At 40.2% G+C, this 17,081-nt stretch overlaps 3 protein-coding genes across 4 annotated transcripts in view; 1 reads left to right on the top strand and 2 right to left on the bottom strand.

The window, feature by feature from the left end:
- LOC115242421 (uncharacterized protein DDB_G0284459-like) overlaps positions 1-794 on the bottom strand; it is a 17,181-nt gene extending 16,387 nt beyond the window's left edge. The window contains exons 1-2 of the transcript XR_003885049.1: positions 525-794; positions 186-305 (exon numbers count right to left, since the gene is read on the bottom strand). The gene's annotated coding sequence lies outside the window, so the exon portion shown is untranslated. The remainder of the gene's footprint in view (positions 1-185; positions 306-524) is intronic.
- A 1,370-nt stretch (positions 795-2,164) lies between these two features.
- Positions 2,165-4,834, top strand: LOC115242429 (menin). Its single transcript, XM_029818696.1, has 4 exons — positions 2,165-3,062; positions 3,168-3,478; positions 3,550-3,689; positions 3,818-4,834. The coding sequence occupies exons 1-4, from the start codon at positions 2,498-2,500 to the stop codon at positions 4,623-4,625; spliced, it is 1,824 nt and encodes a 607-aa protein (XP_029674556.1). The 5' UTR covers positions 2,165-2,497; the 3' UTR covers positions 4,626-4,834.
- Positions 4,835-5,686: 852 nt separating this feature from the next.
- Positions 5,687-17,081, bottom strand: part of LOC115242427 (signal-induced proliferation-associated 1-like protein 2) — a 29,289-nt gene continuing 17,894 nt past the window's right edge. Inside the window, exons 5-14 of one of the 2 annotated variants that reach the window (XM_029818695.1) lie at positions 16,568-16,963; positions 15,137-15,348; positions 14,541-14,782; positions 14,352-14,458; positions 13,853-14,087; positions 13,195-13,569; positions 12,789-12,950; positions 10,986-12,488; positions 10,651-10,851; positions 5,687-10,577 (exon numbers count right to left, since the gene is read on the bottom strand). In XM_029818695.1, the coding sequence (XP_029674555.1) occupies positions 10,325-10,577; positions 10,651-10,851; positions 10,986-12,488; positions 12,789-12,950; positions 13,195-13,569; positions 13,853-14,087; positions 14,352-14,458; positions 14,541-14,782; positions 15,137-15,348; positions 16,568-16,963 (3,686 nt within the window). In that variant the 3' untranslated portion in view covers positions 5,687-10,324. Of the gene's footprint in view, positions 10,578-10,650; positions 10,852-10,985; positions 12,489-12,683; positions 12,951-13,194; positions 13,570-13,852; positions 14,088-14,351; positions 14,459-14,540; positions 14,783-15,136; positions 15,349-16,567; positions 16,964-17,081 lie in introns of both variants that reach the window. The other variant, XM_029818694.1, reaches the window with a different exon arrangement.

Raw genomic sequence — 17,081 nt, 5'->3', positions numbered from 1 at the left:
TAATTATTTAAAATTATTTTTAATATAATTTTTTAAAAATGTTTACGCAAAATTTATAATAAATAGATATTACATAGATAGATTTCGAGATCGTATTTTTGAATACTTATCGTGTTATATACGTGCGTGTGTATACGTCAATATTTATAAATAAGGGATAAAATAATGTAATTGAAATGAAATACCTAGTGGACAGTCGTCCCCAGGAATCTTGCAATCCGGACAGCTGGCGTCAAACGGCATTCTGCATATGCCGCAATTATCGTCGTTGGCAATCCAGCGCCAGGTGGCGACGCCTGTCCAACCTGAAGAAAGAATGTGGATGACTGGGGTGATCGTGGATGCCGGTCTATATGAAGGATACTTTGTGGCGGAGAAAATTTGTAAATATGAGTCGCAACATAACCGCGTTCATACGATTAAAAATTCTGCAGATACATAATTAAATGGAATTATACAAGTATATTATATATAGATTGAACAGCAATAAAAATTGCCGATAGCTTTTTTTTAAATATACTTACTTTTGATCGTTACTTTCATCTTGAAGTCAAAAAGCGATGCTTAGGAAATGCAAATGCTAATCGTAAGATAAACGTGTGAACGCGATTACACCGACTCTTATATTGAGTTTTTTTGTTGTTTTGAATAACGTGAAGCGGTGATAAAAATAGATTTGGAAAGAATGTTTTTATCGGAAGATACACGATCTCAACCAACTGCACAGACGAGTATGAAGCGACTACGACTACATATAACACATTGAACTCTATAGTATATTGAACTGAGTCTATACTATCCTATAGATAATCGAGATCAGAGTTAGAAAGAGATCTATATATTCTTGGATGGATCTCTGTCTCTTTTTACATTAACCATATCCTAAAGAAATTTCTCATCGGATATTTATTGTTAGCAATTAAAACGATGGCTCAGAAAATGTTTTGGTTTTATTTACGAATTTAAACAGTGAAATTGGAAATGATTGTGACTTTTATTTGTTTTTCTTTTAATTTAAATAAAGTATATATATAAGGTCAATGTTTTTGACTATGATACTACGTAGTATCAACCAGCAAATCCTTGATAAAGATAGCGATCCACCCAGCATATATGCATCCTTTTCTACAAATTGGGTCATTCCCCAACCCTTGAAGGCTCACTCCAGTACGTTATAATGCAACTAACAGAATCATTCTCGCATATATAATAATATAAACATGTACTCGTATATATATATATATATATCTTAAAACTACATTATTCAAGTTTCATTTAATTTGTACGTGAATTCTGTGTGATGATTTTTTGTGTGATATACGTATTATATATACAGAAAACGAGAATATTTAAAGAAAATTATTAATATAATAAAAAAAACTATATATAAAATTCTGTCTTTTTAAATCTACATTTTGTAAGTCAAAGTTATATCATAATGAAGGAATTAAATTTGCAAAAGTTATATAATATATCAGTTTCAGCTTTCGATTTTTGCTTTGGAAGGCAGAAATTATTTTCGTCTCCATTCCATTACAGTACAATAAAAACTCAATAAGCAATATATTTTTTTCGAATCTATAACGTTTATCTATCGAAAACACTATCGGTTTTAATTTTTTTACCGTAAAATAAAATATTCGTAAAATATTTTTCAACTTTATTCGTTGTAATGGAGATACCTCAATTATCGCGACAGAGATACGTATATCTTTTTCCGTATATAAATATTCACATCGCACAAAAAAGTAAACTCCATCAAAAATTTCATCGGTTTCAATTTTCGCTCTTTAGAATGCAAAAAAAAATAATATTTATCCTTACTCGTTACAATGGAGAAGAGAAAAGCAATTGACGTAATGGCTCTCTTGTATATATGCGACGGCGCGACGCAGTAATCAATCTCCCGTTATGTTTTCGCATATCTATTATTTCCGAAAAAGCGGCAGGTTGATTGGCCCGATTGGCGTGTCCTTTTTTTCCGTATGTATTGCGTCGAAAATCGCGACCCGTCGAAATTTCTACCGGCTTCTATCTCTGACCGTGGCGCGGAGTTCGACGATGGAAACGCTCCGTGCGACGCCGCTGGACGACCACGGCAGCGACAGAAAGAGAGAGAGAGAGAGAGAGAACGAGAGAGCGGTAGGGCGGGTGAGAAGTGAGAAGCGAGAAGGAGCAGCAGAGCAGCACCAGCAGCAGTCGCGGCGGCTTTTGTCGTGCGTGCGGAGATGCGAGGTATCCGCGCATCACGGGTAGCGTTCACTGGCGGAGCCGAGTAACGCGCGCGCGTTAACCGACGAGCCGAGTCGGCGGGCACGACCTGGGGCACACCGTCCGTTGCGTGTTCTCTGACAGAAGCGCGCCGCTTAAACCGGGATAAGATAGGTATGACGGGCCTGACTCGGGCGTCGTAGATCTCTAGACGGCCGCCACCGTCGTTTGCGCGAGTGCGTGCCGTCCCCAGCCTCCCAGTTATCCGGCGGGCCTTTTACGCGACATGGCGGGCTTTCATGACAGGGACAGGGCCCTGTTCCCGATCCGGAGCATCTCCGCGATCGTGCAGGTCTTCAAGAATCAATTGGAGAACAGCGCCGAGCCGGATCTCGCGTTGCTCTCGATCCTCGTCGGCGCCGTCGAGAACTCCCTGACGTGCAATCGCGTCTTCACCGCGCAGGAGAGCGCCGTCTACGACGAGCCGATGCTGCCGGCTGTCGAGTACCACATCGCCGAGGCTCTCTATACCAAATTCCACGCGGTGATCAAGGGCGCCGTCGATCTTACCGTATATGACACCAAGTACGCCACCAGAGAACTCGTCAAGAAGGTATCGGACGTGATATGGAACTCGCTTACCAGGAGCTACTACAAGGACCGCGCGCATCTGCAGAGCCTCTACAGTTACTTGACGTCGAACAAGCTGGACTGTTACGGAGTCGCCTTTGCTGTGGTAGCTGGCTGTCAGGTTTTAGGATTCAAGGATGTACATCTTGCCATGTCGGAGGATCACGCGTGGGTTGTGTACGGAGAGGATGGAACGGAGACAGCAGAAGTCACATGGCACGGTACGTTATATAGAGCCATGGGAGAGCGCAAAGTATTTCTTTGTTAGATTCTACACTTTCAATATTAAATTAAAGATAAACGCAGCAATCGTAATTTGTTACCAGGTAAGGGAAACGAGGATAAACGTGGACAACCAGTGGAGCCTGGTGTAGCATCTCGATCATGGTTATATTTAAATGGTCAAGCAATGGTGTGTAATCGCGCTCTGGAAGTGGCTACTATAGTGTCAGCCATCAACCCTAGTCTAAGCGCAACTACTGATGCGGTCGAAGTGGGATTGGTCCAACAAGAACTATTATGGTTGCTATATGACTTGGGTCACTTAGCGAGATATCCTATGGCATTGGGTAATCTGGCTGAATTGGAGGAGGCTGCGCCTACACCAGGAAGGCCACCGCCAATAGATCTCTTTCAGGTTTGTCATGCTAAAATATTGGATAGTGATACTTTTTCTTTATATCTATTCTAAACGCAATATTTCTGTAGGAGGCCGTAAGATCAGCGAGGAAGTTTTACGCAAACGCGCATGTCTATCCTTACACCTATCAAGGAGGATATCTGTATCGGAATGGATTACATGTGAATGCATTTGCATCATGGGCCGATGCCGCCGATGTTCTGCGAAAGTAAGTATTTGATTTTCTTTTTAGCTTAATGTTCTAAACACATTAGTTGCACTGTATGCTTTTGAACACGTCAGTGAATATGTTAAATATTGTTTTTGTGTTGATATGTGTTTATTATACAAATCTAGATATGATTATTCCCGGGACGACGGAGAGATATATAAAGAGCTGCTAGAGATCGCCAACGAACTGATACCACACGCGGTACGCGTCGATGAGCGCTTGCTGCGGCAACCACGTTGTTTCGCATACCTGTTAAGATTTTACGACGGTATTTGCCAGTGGGAGGAGGGCGCCAACACTCCCGTGCTGCACATAGGTTGGGCTCGGCCGCTGGTGAATACAATTTCAAAGTTCGATGCCAGTATACGTGCACAAGTCGTCATAGAGTGTTATGAAACGGAGATCAAACAGAAGGAAGAAGCGCAGAAGAGGGAGACGAGTCCCGAGGAGACGCTGAACAACAACAACAACAACAATAATTATTGCAAGACCAAGGAACGGGGTAACGCGGCGCGAGATCTAATCAAAAGTCTAGAGTCTAAAGTACCCTCCAATTCAGCGTCGACGCATCCTAGTATTCAAGCCTTGACGGCGGCCTGTAGCGAGAAGATACTTAACAGAGATTACCTACTGCAGGGCGGGGGCGAGCCGTTTGTCGCGCCACCGGATGACACTTTACCGCCAGCGCCTTCCACCTCACAGGAGAATGTCGAGCCCGAAGTAAAGATAGATTCCGAGAACGAGAAGCCGAAGATAACATTGTACAGTCAAAAGATGAAGGGTCTCAAAGATCTCCTGCTGGCGGAGAAACTCAACACTCACGCAATCTCGTTGCAGCTGACGGCGCAGAGTCAGGTACAAATCGGTAAGAAGTCGCGCGGCAGCGATGACGTGGGAGTCAGTCAGCGTCCTAAGAGGACGCGCCGTGAATAGTATAAGATCTTCGACCGACGTTTCGGTATAGTGAAATATTGAAAGTGCCACCACACACTTAGCGGGATTAACACTCCGCTCGGCGAGCTCGAGCAGATACGAGACGCAATGGCCGGCCATTCAGCGTGGTTCGCGCAAAACAGTCATTAAGGTATATACCGACTTTCCTCGCTCTCGGTGTTTCCCCGCCGATATTATCTCTAGGACGCNATGAATTTCGTGCCGTTTGATTTGAACGAAGCCCTCCACGGTGCTCCTCTCGTTTTGCAACGACGCCGCGGGTACTTGCGAGGCAACGTTTACGTTACCGTCGGGGATATATCGCCGTTAGATATATAGCGTGTAAAGTAGGCACGGAGAGAAAATTTGTAGAAAAGTACAAAAAAGTTTTCCCCGCTTTAAGTTAACGGATCGCGAGCTGTCTCGCGATCGTCAACGATTCGAGTATTTTGCGTGTAAATATCTCTTGATTCTTCCACAGTGCGTAGAGCTGTGACTTGCGGTGTAAGGGGGAGGGAGGGGTAGGGGGGCTGAAGATGGGAAAAAGAATCGAATATTGTACCTAATCTGTCTCCGCGGATAAACCAATCTCTTTTTGGAGCACAGTTATATATATATATATATATATATTTATTCTACGAATTATATACAATTCGCCGACGATATCGCTGACTAATTCTCTCGGTGATCGTCACTTTGTCATACATCTATAATCTCTTGTTGCACTATATGTAATTATATGATTTAATAACCATAGTTTATAAAAGAAACGAACGGCGCGGTAAAAGGGACGGAATTTTGCTTTACGCCCGCGCCGCGACTATAAAAAAAAAAAGATTAATTAAACGACCGTAGTATTAATGTTAATCATGGAACATGGAATACGCAGTGACAGTCCGTTGCCTGTATAACGCGCGCATACCAAAATTCACGCAAGATTCTTCTGCGGAACGATGTTGACGATCGTTTTCGTTAAAGGCATCTCCGTTACCGCTCCTTTTTTTTATATTAACGCTGTGCTATAGCGTTGTCTTCTCTTTCTCTCTCGACGTATACCGTCGTTTTTTTGTTTTTTTTTTGGCGTCTATCAAACCTGCGTTGCACCGACGATGGTTTAACGAACAAACTCCGAGCAGTGGCTTTTCTCCAGGAATATAAAATGCCCACATTGGCGAAAATTAGATGCATAATTATCCACTTAAAGATAATTGCAAGAAGCAGTAGTTTTCAACGAGAGACTGCTGTTTGGGGGAACCGCCTTCTTGATCATGATATAAATCTCATTTCTCGACACTTTGTATAATATATTCTATAGTATTTATAATATTCTATAATATTTATATTGTTATAATTAGTCGTAAAACCGACATTGGTGCAACCAGGTCTGAAATAGAAGTAATCGTGAGTCGCAATCGAAATTCGGTACTTTTGCGATAATCTTCCTTGATTCCCTTTTTTTTCTCACAAACACACATATACACATACTTTTTTACGTGTGTCAGTATTCTTTCCTCGTCCACGATAACGGAGCGTTAAAGACTACAGGGATTATAATGTGCATAATGGTAGGGATAATAGGTGAAGAGATATGGTGCATCAGAACAGTATTTTTGTATTTAATGGAGGACGCGCCCTCCGAATCGACGTATTATCGGTAATGTTTGCGAGCGTAGAAAATCAGAATGTAATATTCGCTGGAACGTCCCGACGGCAACCGCATGATCGGCGAATTTATCGTGAAGCATTATACTTTTCGTAGATTTTCACCGGAATTTTCGGCCGGATTGTATGCGGCCATCAATCGTACGAACCAGGCAAATCTTGCGTGCGAATGAAACGAATGGCGACTTTGAATAATCGAAAATAACGATTACGAAACAAGATAGATAAGATCGTCATGATATTCATGAGAAATCCTCTTTGTCAGTCACGTCTTCTCGCTTTCGTTTGTAAACGATTGCTCGGAATTGCAAAATACACGATGTTTCACCATCGCAGCAAGTTTTAATGATGCATAATTTTGGAATATGCTATTAATGAAATTTGCGTTTACGCTCTTGGAGAACATTACTTTAATATTTTTCTACGATCAATCGATAAATGACTTCATGAAATTTGAGTCCCTCTCAAAAACTCAGTTCTCTTAATATACAATAATATTTGCAAGTGGACTTCTCATAAAAAATTGCTAAGAAGAAAAGATCGATTTAAGTTCGTGAAAAAATTTCATCATTAAAGCTTGAAATATTTTGAAGATGAAACATCTTGTAAAACGTGGAAAACTGTACACGATAGATTAATCTCCGTCTTTATATCCGTCTTTCTTATATGCTGTGCCCTTTTTACTTCCAACTTGATGCCGTATTACCGTAAATAGAAAGTAGTCCCCGCCATATACATATATATACTTCTCTTACTTTTTTCTCTCTTTTTTTTTTTTTAAGTACGTTCTCTTGGAAGTCGCTTCGCTTTTTATCACGATGAGGTAATTGAGATGGCCAATGGAAATTATTTGTAGCAAGAATCATTTTATATAAGACTCTATCAGATCATGTTTTAATAAATTAATTAACATTTATATCAATCAGCAATGGGAATTTTTGTTGTCAAAATTCCGTTAAATAAACTATGATTGTAGTTGGCCATGTTTCTTAATTGTTACAACTGAATAAGCGTGTAATATGTATAAAAATATATATAGAGTAAAAACAAGTTTTCGAGAAAATCAAATGAAAATAGTTGGACGAAGATAATGTATAAAATCTCATATATTTTATCGTCCAGTAAACAAATTTTTTTTAAATGTTCTGTGTCGCAGCTACTCATTTTGTGATTCTTTTGTATTCGGCAAGATTTTTCCACGAGATTTTTTGTTACATAATCCCAATACTTGTGTGTGGAAGCTTTCTGCTCCTCGTAATGTGAGAACCGGTGCTCTTGATTCAATCCATCCGATATCTTTATTTATCCTTGTGTGCCATAATGCCCGCTTGCTGAACGTGCATGATTCATAGCCCGACACGTGTTTAGCTACGCTGTTAGTCTTCTTACGCTTTATAGGATCGATCAATCTTTTTGTCATGCGCAACTCATTCCGCTTGTAGCTATCGTTTCCTTGACACTGACGTATTCATACCGAGTCTCTAATCGAAATCTTAAACGCGAATATCCGTTTAACGCTATATATAACTATGAGATATATTTAATAAAAGCCTCATTGTTCGTTGCTTTTGGTGCACAAGATTGGCACTTAAGGCATATACACGACATGACAAGACTTCCGAGTTTAATAGAAATATCCGAAAGATATCGTAAAGACATTCTAAATTTTTGTAGAAGTCTTCTAGAGATGCTTTTAAAATATTTTTCGATTTTATGTATTATTTGGCTTGTTCAGACACATGAGTTTAACCGGCAAGAAAATACAATTATATTGTGGAAATCTCAAAGTTCTTGTCGGAACATCTCTTTCGCTTTCGCTCGACTCATCGTGTTTCATTAATTTCCATGACAGAATGATGCGCGACATTTTGCCAGTTGAAGAGCTCTTGCAACGAATGACCCATTACGAGTTTAGATTCTTTGCGCAGTTAATGATGTTAAGTTTTATTAAAATAGTTCTTTAACGTCCGAGCATTTTACGCCGATTCTGCGTAAAGTGCTCCGCGTTTTCGAGATTTATTCACGCTGATGATAACTCATTTAGAACTTCGTAATGGAGATGTACTTCCATGTGAGGACATGTTAATTAGAGAGTTGTGTAGAGAAAATGCTACATTAGAATATAAAACTAAGTCCGAGTGTTTAAACATCTCTACATCTACGAGTAAATTACTCTTGCTAGGCATAACTTCTCATGTACTTAAGCGAACAAAACCGAAGAGAAGCCTCGGTGATATAAGCGTTATACACACATGCAGAGCTGTGTAAAATATTACTTCACAGTGTTTCGATTATAAGCAGTCAAATATTCTCTCGCATAATCACTTTTCTCTCAGAACGCGCAGTAATCGCGATGTCCTTCGGACATCAGTATACCTAGATCTAGAGATTAGAGAAACGAACTAATTATGGGTACACATACAGATTTAATGCATAAATAATAGACTGTCAGATATGAAGAACATGTGACGAGACGTGACGTTTGCAAGAATGGAGTAATATTTTGCTTGCCTCTGGATAATACCGATAACGATAATTATGCGATCGAAATCGACTGTCCAGATCTATGGGCGTTAAAAAATAACAGGAGAGAGAAGAATGAAAGAAGAAGGAGAACACGCGATATTCTTCCGTAATGCGAACAGAAGGATAAGTATATCGCGATACAATGAGATAGCGATAACCAGTGTAAATGACCGAATCGCGATATCGCCTGGCAGCGAGCCTAGCTTCTTTTTATCTATAAGGATACCAAACGCATAATCCGATCCGATCATAAATCGGCCGGATCCTAGCTATAGATCCGGTAATATCGAGTATTAAGAATTGTCGATATCGCGATACGGCAGCGAAGCGTAGCATTTTCGCGATCTCAAACAAAAAGGAGTGTAACCGCAGCTAATTGTTAAACTGACAGTAACAGTGAGACAGACAGATCTTAAGGCATCATGGAAATGTCTTGTTTTTTTTTCTGTGGATTACAATAAACTATTTTATTCTAACTGGTAGTAACAATTCAGTTCTATCCTTGCTCTATCCCTGCTTTTTATATGCACATATACTATGTAATCTGTGTTATATAAAGTGCTCTTAGATGCTTTTATGTCATAGAGCATGAAAATATATTCTACACATTTGGTCTTTTTTAAAAAATGAGATAGGTGTTGAAATACATATTTCTTTTTATTGATCGATTTACGATTTTCAATGAACGTTGGTTTTGTACATTATATCGGAATCATGCTTTATGTCACTTATGAAAAAGAAAGAATTCGTGGCGGAGACACAGTAAGTGCCTCGCACCTGTAGACGCGCTTTAGCACGTGCGAAATTTCTATATTAACACTCTAGACGACTGATATAAAAGGCGTAATAAATTACAGAATTAAAGTAATAACCCTTAGCTTTTCTAATAATATTTGGTCATTTGGTCGTTTTCATAAAATCAAACGTTTATATATTTTAAAGTGCACTGTCCTCTTAAAGATGGATCCAGACGCACAGTAATTAGTTTTGGGAAATATGATCTAAATAATAGTTTAACTGCAACGCACTAATTTTCGACACAAGAAAATAGTACGACGGTAACTTATATACTTTACAATCAAATAAAATCTAACGAATCTATATAATACAAAATATCAAAGATCGAGGGAGAAAAGTTGCGAATGATATAATATTCTTGCTTACGCTGTGTATGCTCATCCGCAATCCCTTGCGGCTGTCTCCGATCGATCTGTTATAACATCTACAGGTTCACATTAATACTGCATTAACAAAAATTGTGCTCCGATCCGAGCAACGCGACAAAATGCAGATGAAGTAAATGCAATCGATCCAACGATTCAGAAAAGATAACTTGTTTAGTTCACGTTTTAAGAATATCCAAGAGGATACACAAACTTTGTTCTCTGTAAATAATTTCTATGATACTGGAAATGAAAATGGAGTATAGCTTATTGATTATCGTGCTATTTGATGATCATTTGAAACATTTGATTGGACAATAAAACATCCTAATTTTATCTTTATACTGATTATTGATGATCCATCGTTTGAAAGAACCACTCCGTGAAACGTCGGAGCTGCTGCGCAGCTGCGTGATTCTCGTCCTTCAGACGACGGTTCTCATCTTCCAAGGAGAGTCGTAGATTTTCGGACTCCTGTAAACGTCGATTCTCATCGCGCAATCGACGCACCTCATCCTCCAACGAGAGTCGCAGACGTGTTTCTCTCACCATTCTCAACTCGAGAGTGGATAGATGAGATTGCAAATCCGAAACGGAATTCCTGCAAAAGTATTGATGTTGTCATCAATCGCGTTCAACGTTGTGTCATCGTATGCTCACATTATATTACTTACGTATTCGCATTGCATCCATCGATGATTCTATCATCGGACCATTCTTGAGGGTGTTGCTTCATCGATCTGTTGGAATCCGCATGTTGATTCTTCCAACAATCCACATTCGCGTCGTTGTGATTTTTCGTATCTTTGATCGGTGTCAGATTGTTATGGGGTTTCGAGATCGGATGAAGTGGTTTCGTAACACGTGGCGATAATCTAAAGAAAAATTTTTACGTTATAAAACAAATAATCATTACAAATTATCCATTTTACCATTTACTATTTTATATGTGTGTGTGTATAAAATTATTTCTATTAATTAAGAGTATTAAGTCCGTAATTTTCCACACCTTTCCTCTTTTGACAATTTATTCTCGCTCGGTGCTGGGCTTGAGGCAGTGCTGGCGTTGGAAATCACTGTGGCTGGTCTGGCCATCGTCAGGATCACTTCCGATCCATTGTTTCCATTTTCTTGTCCATTCGTAGGCAATACGCTCAAGGTAGACGCGCTATTGCCACACAAATTCTCTCTTGATCTGCATCTATTTTGAATCTCTAGCATATTATTGTTTATCTTGTTCGAATTTTGATTCGGATTCATCACACTGTTTACGAGATTATTGTTAACGATTTGGCTGTCATCGGCGATGTAATCGGGATTGATCAGTCTCATGAGGTCCTCCTGCAACGTGCTGGATGTCAGATTTGCGGAATTTCTGTGCGAGTTTCTCATGCCCGGCTTTGGTCGAGGACTCTGATTTCTGGAGCTGCCGCTGGACGGCGTGCGATTGCCGCCGCGATGTTTATTGGCCCGTCGCAGTCTGGGCGATACGCTGCCAGAGCCATTCGACAGCTCGTCCTCGCTAGGCAGTGCAGTTACTTCCGGACAATTAACGTCAGATATTCTAACTTCCGGCGGCAGACTCGCCGGGAAATCCTTTGATTGTCGGTATTCAACGTTTACCTTGTGCACCGGTCGCTCCGATATGCTAGTCTTCAGGCAAGTGACTTTCTCGCCTACTTTGAAATCGTGCGGCACCTCGTATTTCGTGGACTCTCGGTTGTGTTCATTATTGCCGTCGTTATTGTGTTTTCTTTCATTGCCAACGTGCTGACACTCCATCTCGTATTTGGCTAACTCTAGATCGTATTTGCTGTTCCTCTTCTCGTAAATATTCTCCGAATACTCGTAACCGATTCTCTTTTCGTGACATCCTCGTATATCATGCTCGTACTTGGCAGCTGGTCTCTCAACAATTTTCTCCTCTTGTATTTCGTATTTGGAACTTCTGTCCACTTTTGTAGGTGTCTCGTAATCGTACTTGCCGCCAGACTGTTCGTACTCATTATATCTGCCGAGGTTATTGTTACTGCCTGATTTTGGCAGACTGTAAACAGCATTATGCGTCAATGGCAGCGAATTCGACACACTTAGTTTCTGATGGCCACCATGGTGCTGTGCATCGTTCTTATGGAGTTCTCTCTGAGAAGCATATAGATTCTCTTGCTTGATCTCGTATCGTTCCTTCTGCAACTTCACGTAATTCGTCGTCACGTGATCCTGATTGCGATGCGCATTGTCTAGCTGTCGCTGATAATTCTCATGACGCGCATTCTCTTGGATTATTTTCGACGACACATAATTGCTCTCCTTCGTATAGTGCTCATGATTATGTTCGCGATGCTTCGAGCTATCCGCGAGCTGTTTGGCACTGGCATAATGAGACTTGTCTTTCTTCTGGCCAGACTTGCTTGGTGTCACAATTTGATAGTTTTGTCGCGCTGGTAACGGAGGCGGCGTGCCGTCCGCGCGATGATTGCCGTCTTGATCCTGCGGTTCTAGAAGCTCATACCTAGAACAATAAATACTTTATTTCTTTCGATTCTTTCGATTCGTTTCCTAATCGTGCATCTAATATTAATTGAGTCTGATAAGTAGATGGATATCAACTTTACACGTTCAACGATCGACAGTTCGAAAAGGAACGATTTGTTAACGTTACGATAAGTCGCGAGGGGTTAATGTGATTTCATTTTTAATCACTCACCAACGATCATCGGTACTACTGTGTCCGCTACTGCTGCTAGTCATTGTACCCTCCAACGGAAACCGCGGATCGTTGAACGATCTAGAGCTCGATCCAGTACCGTACCCGGAGCTGTTGCTCGATCGCGGTGGGCTGAACGATCGATCGTATCGTCGTTGATGCGACATCGCCGTTTGCTGACTCGGCGTATTATCTGCGCTTGTCACGTTCTCATAATCTCCTTCGTAATTATTCGACAGATAATGGCAGTTTTGCAACGTGCAGCCTCTATCGTGTAGAAAAAAGAATTAAAGAAACTATTTAATATCTTTGATAATTTTTAAAGAAAAAAAACGCGTTTTTATTTTAATGTAATTTTATTATTTAAATTAAAAATTGTGCGGAATTTAAACTTATAAAAGCGATATAAAAGAATTCTACGTCAGATTGATTAAATTTAAATTTATCCCGAATTTTATCTATAAAATAATTAAAAATTAATTAAAGGAAGATAATATTCAAGATTCTATACCTTCGCGGATTTCCATCATTGGTTGGCGGTATTACGGTGACAGTAACCTGGGCGCTGGTCTTCAACAAATCGACCATCTGATCGTGACTCAAGGTCGACACGGCCACCTTGCAAATCTCGACCAGCCTGGAGGCTTGTCTCAGGCCCGCCTGCCACGATAGCCCCATACTTTCGACCTGCGTCACAACACCGTCGGGTTGAACATGGAAGCCCAATTGTCCAAGGTTGTTCCTCTTCAACGACAGTTCCGAAGCCGGTGCACCTTGAGTTACGGCGCGCAGCCGAGCCACAATTTCCATTAACTCGTCTCTCTCGCCATAATCACCGCGTACGTGTATGGTGATGCATTCGCCTTGATGATGATACAATCTTAAACTGAGATGCAGAGCAAAGCAAAAATGTTACGAGTGCAATCAGTCGTTCGATTTCCGATCGTCCGCAAGTGGTTCTTACGATAAATTGATCTTGAATAATGCAATAAAGCTATAAGTGGCGGTTGCGCGTTTAACAATCGATTTCAGAATTAATTGCGATTGAATATTGAAGGACTTAATTTTCTATTGACATTAAAAAAGTTGTAAAATAATACATGTGTGTGCAAGCGTGCGCGCATGAAAATATTTTAATTTGAAGATTCAAAAAACTAAAGAATGATTACCTGTTTGTTTGAGCATGCCATCCAAGCACGCTCACGCACGGAGCGACAAATACTATCTGCCTGGAGTGCTCCTCAATCAGCACGATGGTGTCTATGCTTATACCTAAGTAACAATCTGTGTTCTGATTGCTATCCTCGAGTATGACCTGCCAGCAAATCGCGCCGCGCTGAGATGCGTCGCAGGAAAGTCTCGGTCGTACCGCTGTCTTCTTTTTGCTGCTGAAGGAGAGCATCGCTATTTTGCGAAAAAGAAACATATATTTCAGAAATGCCATTGCAACGATTTTATATAATTTTGGTATCTAATTAATCATATAATTTAATTTACTAAACAAACCAAACAATTATAAATAATTAATTTATTATTTGCAAAACCGCGTATAAAAATTTTTTGTTAAAAATAAAATATATAAGTAAAAATATATAAATTTCAAAATTCTACTACTCTATTATTAAAAAAACAAATAAAGAGAATTTTCTAAAAGAATTTGCAACATACAGAATTTTTGGCCAGTGTCGACAACTGTGGTGGTTGTATAATTTGTAGCCAGATCCTTCAAATATTCCTGTCTCGTTCTCGTGGCCATCGTGGCGAATTTTTCAGACCTGAAGAAAGGTATATATTTAGCTCGATTAATTTTACGATTAATTTTACGACGTATAAAAACCAAAGAACACGACATTTTACCTGTGAGCTGCATTTTCGGCGTTTATGACTTTGGCCAGAATAAAATCCACAAAAGCCTTTCCTTTAGCGAACGTAGCACCCTGTGGAATAGGTGGCCCGAAGATGGGCACTTCTTTGCTCCTGGACACCGCCACACTGTACTGCGTATTGTCGGTGCAAGGATTTATGGCTCGCACAATGATAAATACGTGTTGAAACTGGGAGCGTATCCTTCGCGGACTGAATGGTAATGCACCAGGTTCCTAGAAATGCGCAGCAATTACAAGATATTTTATTAAACTTTTAATAAATAATAGACAACATATATACATTTGATCTATTTAATGAAAGTTGAAGGTATCATCAGCTATAAATCATTTCACAAATTCTGACATAAGTACGCAATCCAGAATCCGATCTCAAAATTAAATAATGATTCATTCTCGAGCATAATTGCGATGTCTCATTCGCTGCTCTCGGTGTGCAAACAGGTTGCAACAATAAATCTAGCGTGTCGCAGAGAGCTGTGCGTCACATCCACGTTTCGCATGTTCATTATTACACGATTGCGTAATCGCATAGCTTTATAATTTACAATGTTAAGTGCAGAACTGTACCTGAAAAACTATCGTGACTATGTCATTTCCGATGTGCCTCTTCCTCAGCAGCTGTTGCCGGTTATTAGGCGTGAAGGGTAGCATGGTGGATACGTGAAAGGTGACTTCCGCTCCGCGATGCGTCGCGGCTACCGCGTGCGTACCCGTCGAGTCGGTTCTGGTGTCCAGCCCGGCCTTGTAACCCTCGAATCCTCGCAGTCTTATTCTTTGGCCTGTCATAAAAACCTACAATTATCTCAATTGCCCGGCGCGGTCCAAGAATTGTCGGCCGTCTCGTTACGTGTCTTCGACTTCCTCCAGTGCGTACTTGTATTCGCACATCAAGCGACATAATCAATTTTGTTTTTCGCGGTTTAGTCATGGATAATTATTATGTTAAAAGAATATGTTTCTTAGAAACTGTGCGATCATATCTTTTCGAGGGAAAATATAAAATACAGTAAATAATAAAAAAATATCATCATTGTATATATATTAAATAAAATATGCTCAAGAAAGAAGATATATTATATAAATCTATTTTTAAATCGTTTCCTTTATTTTGTAGATTAGACGCGTCGCGTTTGTGTTCCACAAATTAAGTATCGAGATAACCATCGACTTGACGCCCGGAAGCGGCGCAAAAAGCAACGATGTGTGTGACGCTTGGAAAAAATAGAACATGCGTTTCTCTTTTAGAAAGCAACAGTAACTCGTTAATAGGGATAACCAAGGCAACGATTCGCGATATCCAGACACAACGACCGCGAAATTACGTGCATGTGTTCGTGGATGATTAACTTTACGAAGTACATTAGGTAAAATCATTTCGAAACATTGAATCGATTAATCAGCGATAAAGCGTCTCAAACTATCCGTGAAGTAACCAGTGAGAATCACGTATAAGATCATGTATAAATCTTCCCTGACTTTTATTCGCGATGTTTACGAGAGAATAATTTTATTGGCTTTTGACGAGAGGTTTCCGACTCACTAAACTTTGTTAACTCGCTTGTTAATGCGTAAATCTGGAAAATATTCTTGTTGCAAGGAAATATGTCCTAATAAATAGGATAGATAAAAAGATAGAAAAACTTATTAGAAATAATAGGTGGAAATCACATATTCTGGATTAAAATAGTTGTTTTTTTTAAGATGGTTCAAATTAGTGAAAGTAAACAAATGCCCATGTTAAAAAGTGAAGGCAAAAAGTTTCCGCTAAAATAAAAACATGAAGCGGAAGAATACTCTACATTTTACAAATAATAAAATTCATTACTTATATTTTTCATATCTCTTTAAAACATCTTCAATAATTTCTTATTTACCGAAAGCGTATATTTTAAATTTCCAGCGTCAGCAAATGCTCTAATATTTTTCACTACAAGATTTTGAGACATTATCTTGACTTCAAATATCATATAAAACAACTTGCAATGAAGAATAACGTACCGATAGTGTCCAAGAATTCTAGGAAGGCCGGACCGGCGTGTTGATTGTTATACATCTCCTCCTCGGTTCTTTGGCCGGACCGGCAATACAGGACGCCGACTTTGTACCTGCTGGATAATCCCTGCTCGTCCAATCTGGCTAGCGCTTCCTCAGCGGCAAGCGTGCCAAGCCTCAGGCAGCCCATCTGCACTTCCGGCGCAACCAACTCCAAGAGCTCCCTCGTAGGCGGCCGGCCTTGTGGCCTGATGCCGAGAGCTTCCTCGGGCACGGAGCCGCGCAGCGTCAGTAACTCTGATGTACGCACGATCACGCGATACTGATTGACGTCCTTGCGAATGCTGATGGCCACCGGTCCCAACTGTTCCTCCATACCGAACCAGTTCTGATGTTCTCGTCCTGCGGCAAGATATTTCTTTCTCTTTGCATTGTGTCCGAGCGAATGATCGAAATCTTTGCAAACTCTTTTGCATTTATGTTCGCAAATTTTTGTATTTAATCCCTAAGAGTTTACGCT

Source organism: Formica exsecta, unplaced genomic scaffold, assembly GCF_003651465.1.
Source record: "Formica exsecta isolate Colony F162 unplaced genomic scaffold, ASM365146v1 scaffold599, whole genome shotgun sequence".
Classification (NCBI taxonomy): Eukaryota; Metazoa; Arthropoda; class Insecta; order Hymenoptera; family Formicidae; genus Formica; species Formica exsecta.
The sequence above is the reverse complement of the archived record's forward strand: the minus strand, read 5'-3'. Positions and strand labels throughout refer to the sequence as shown.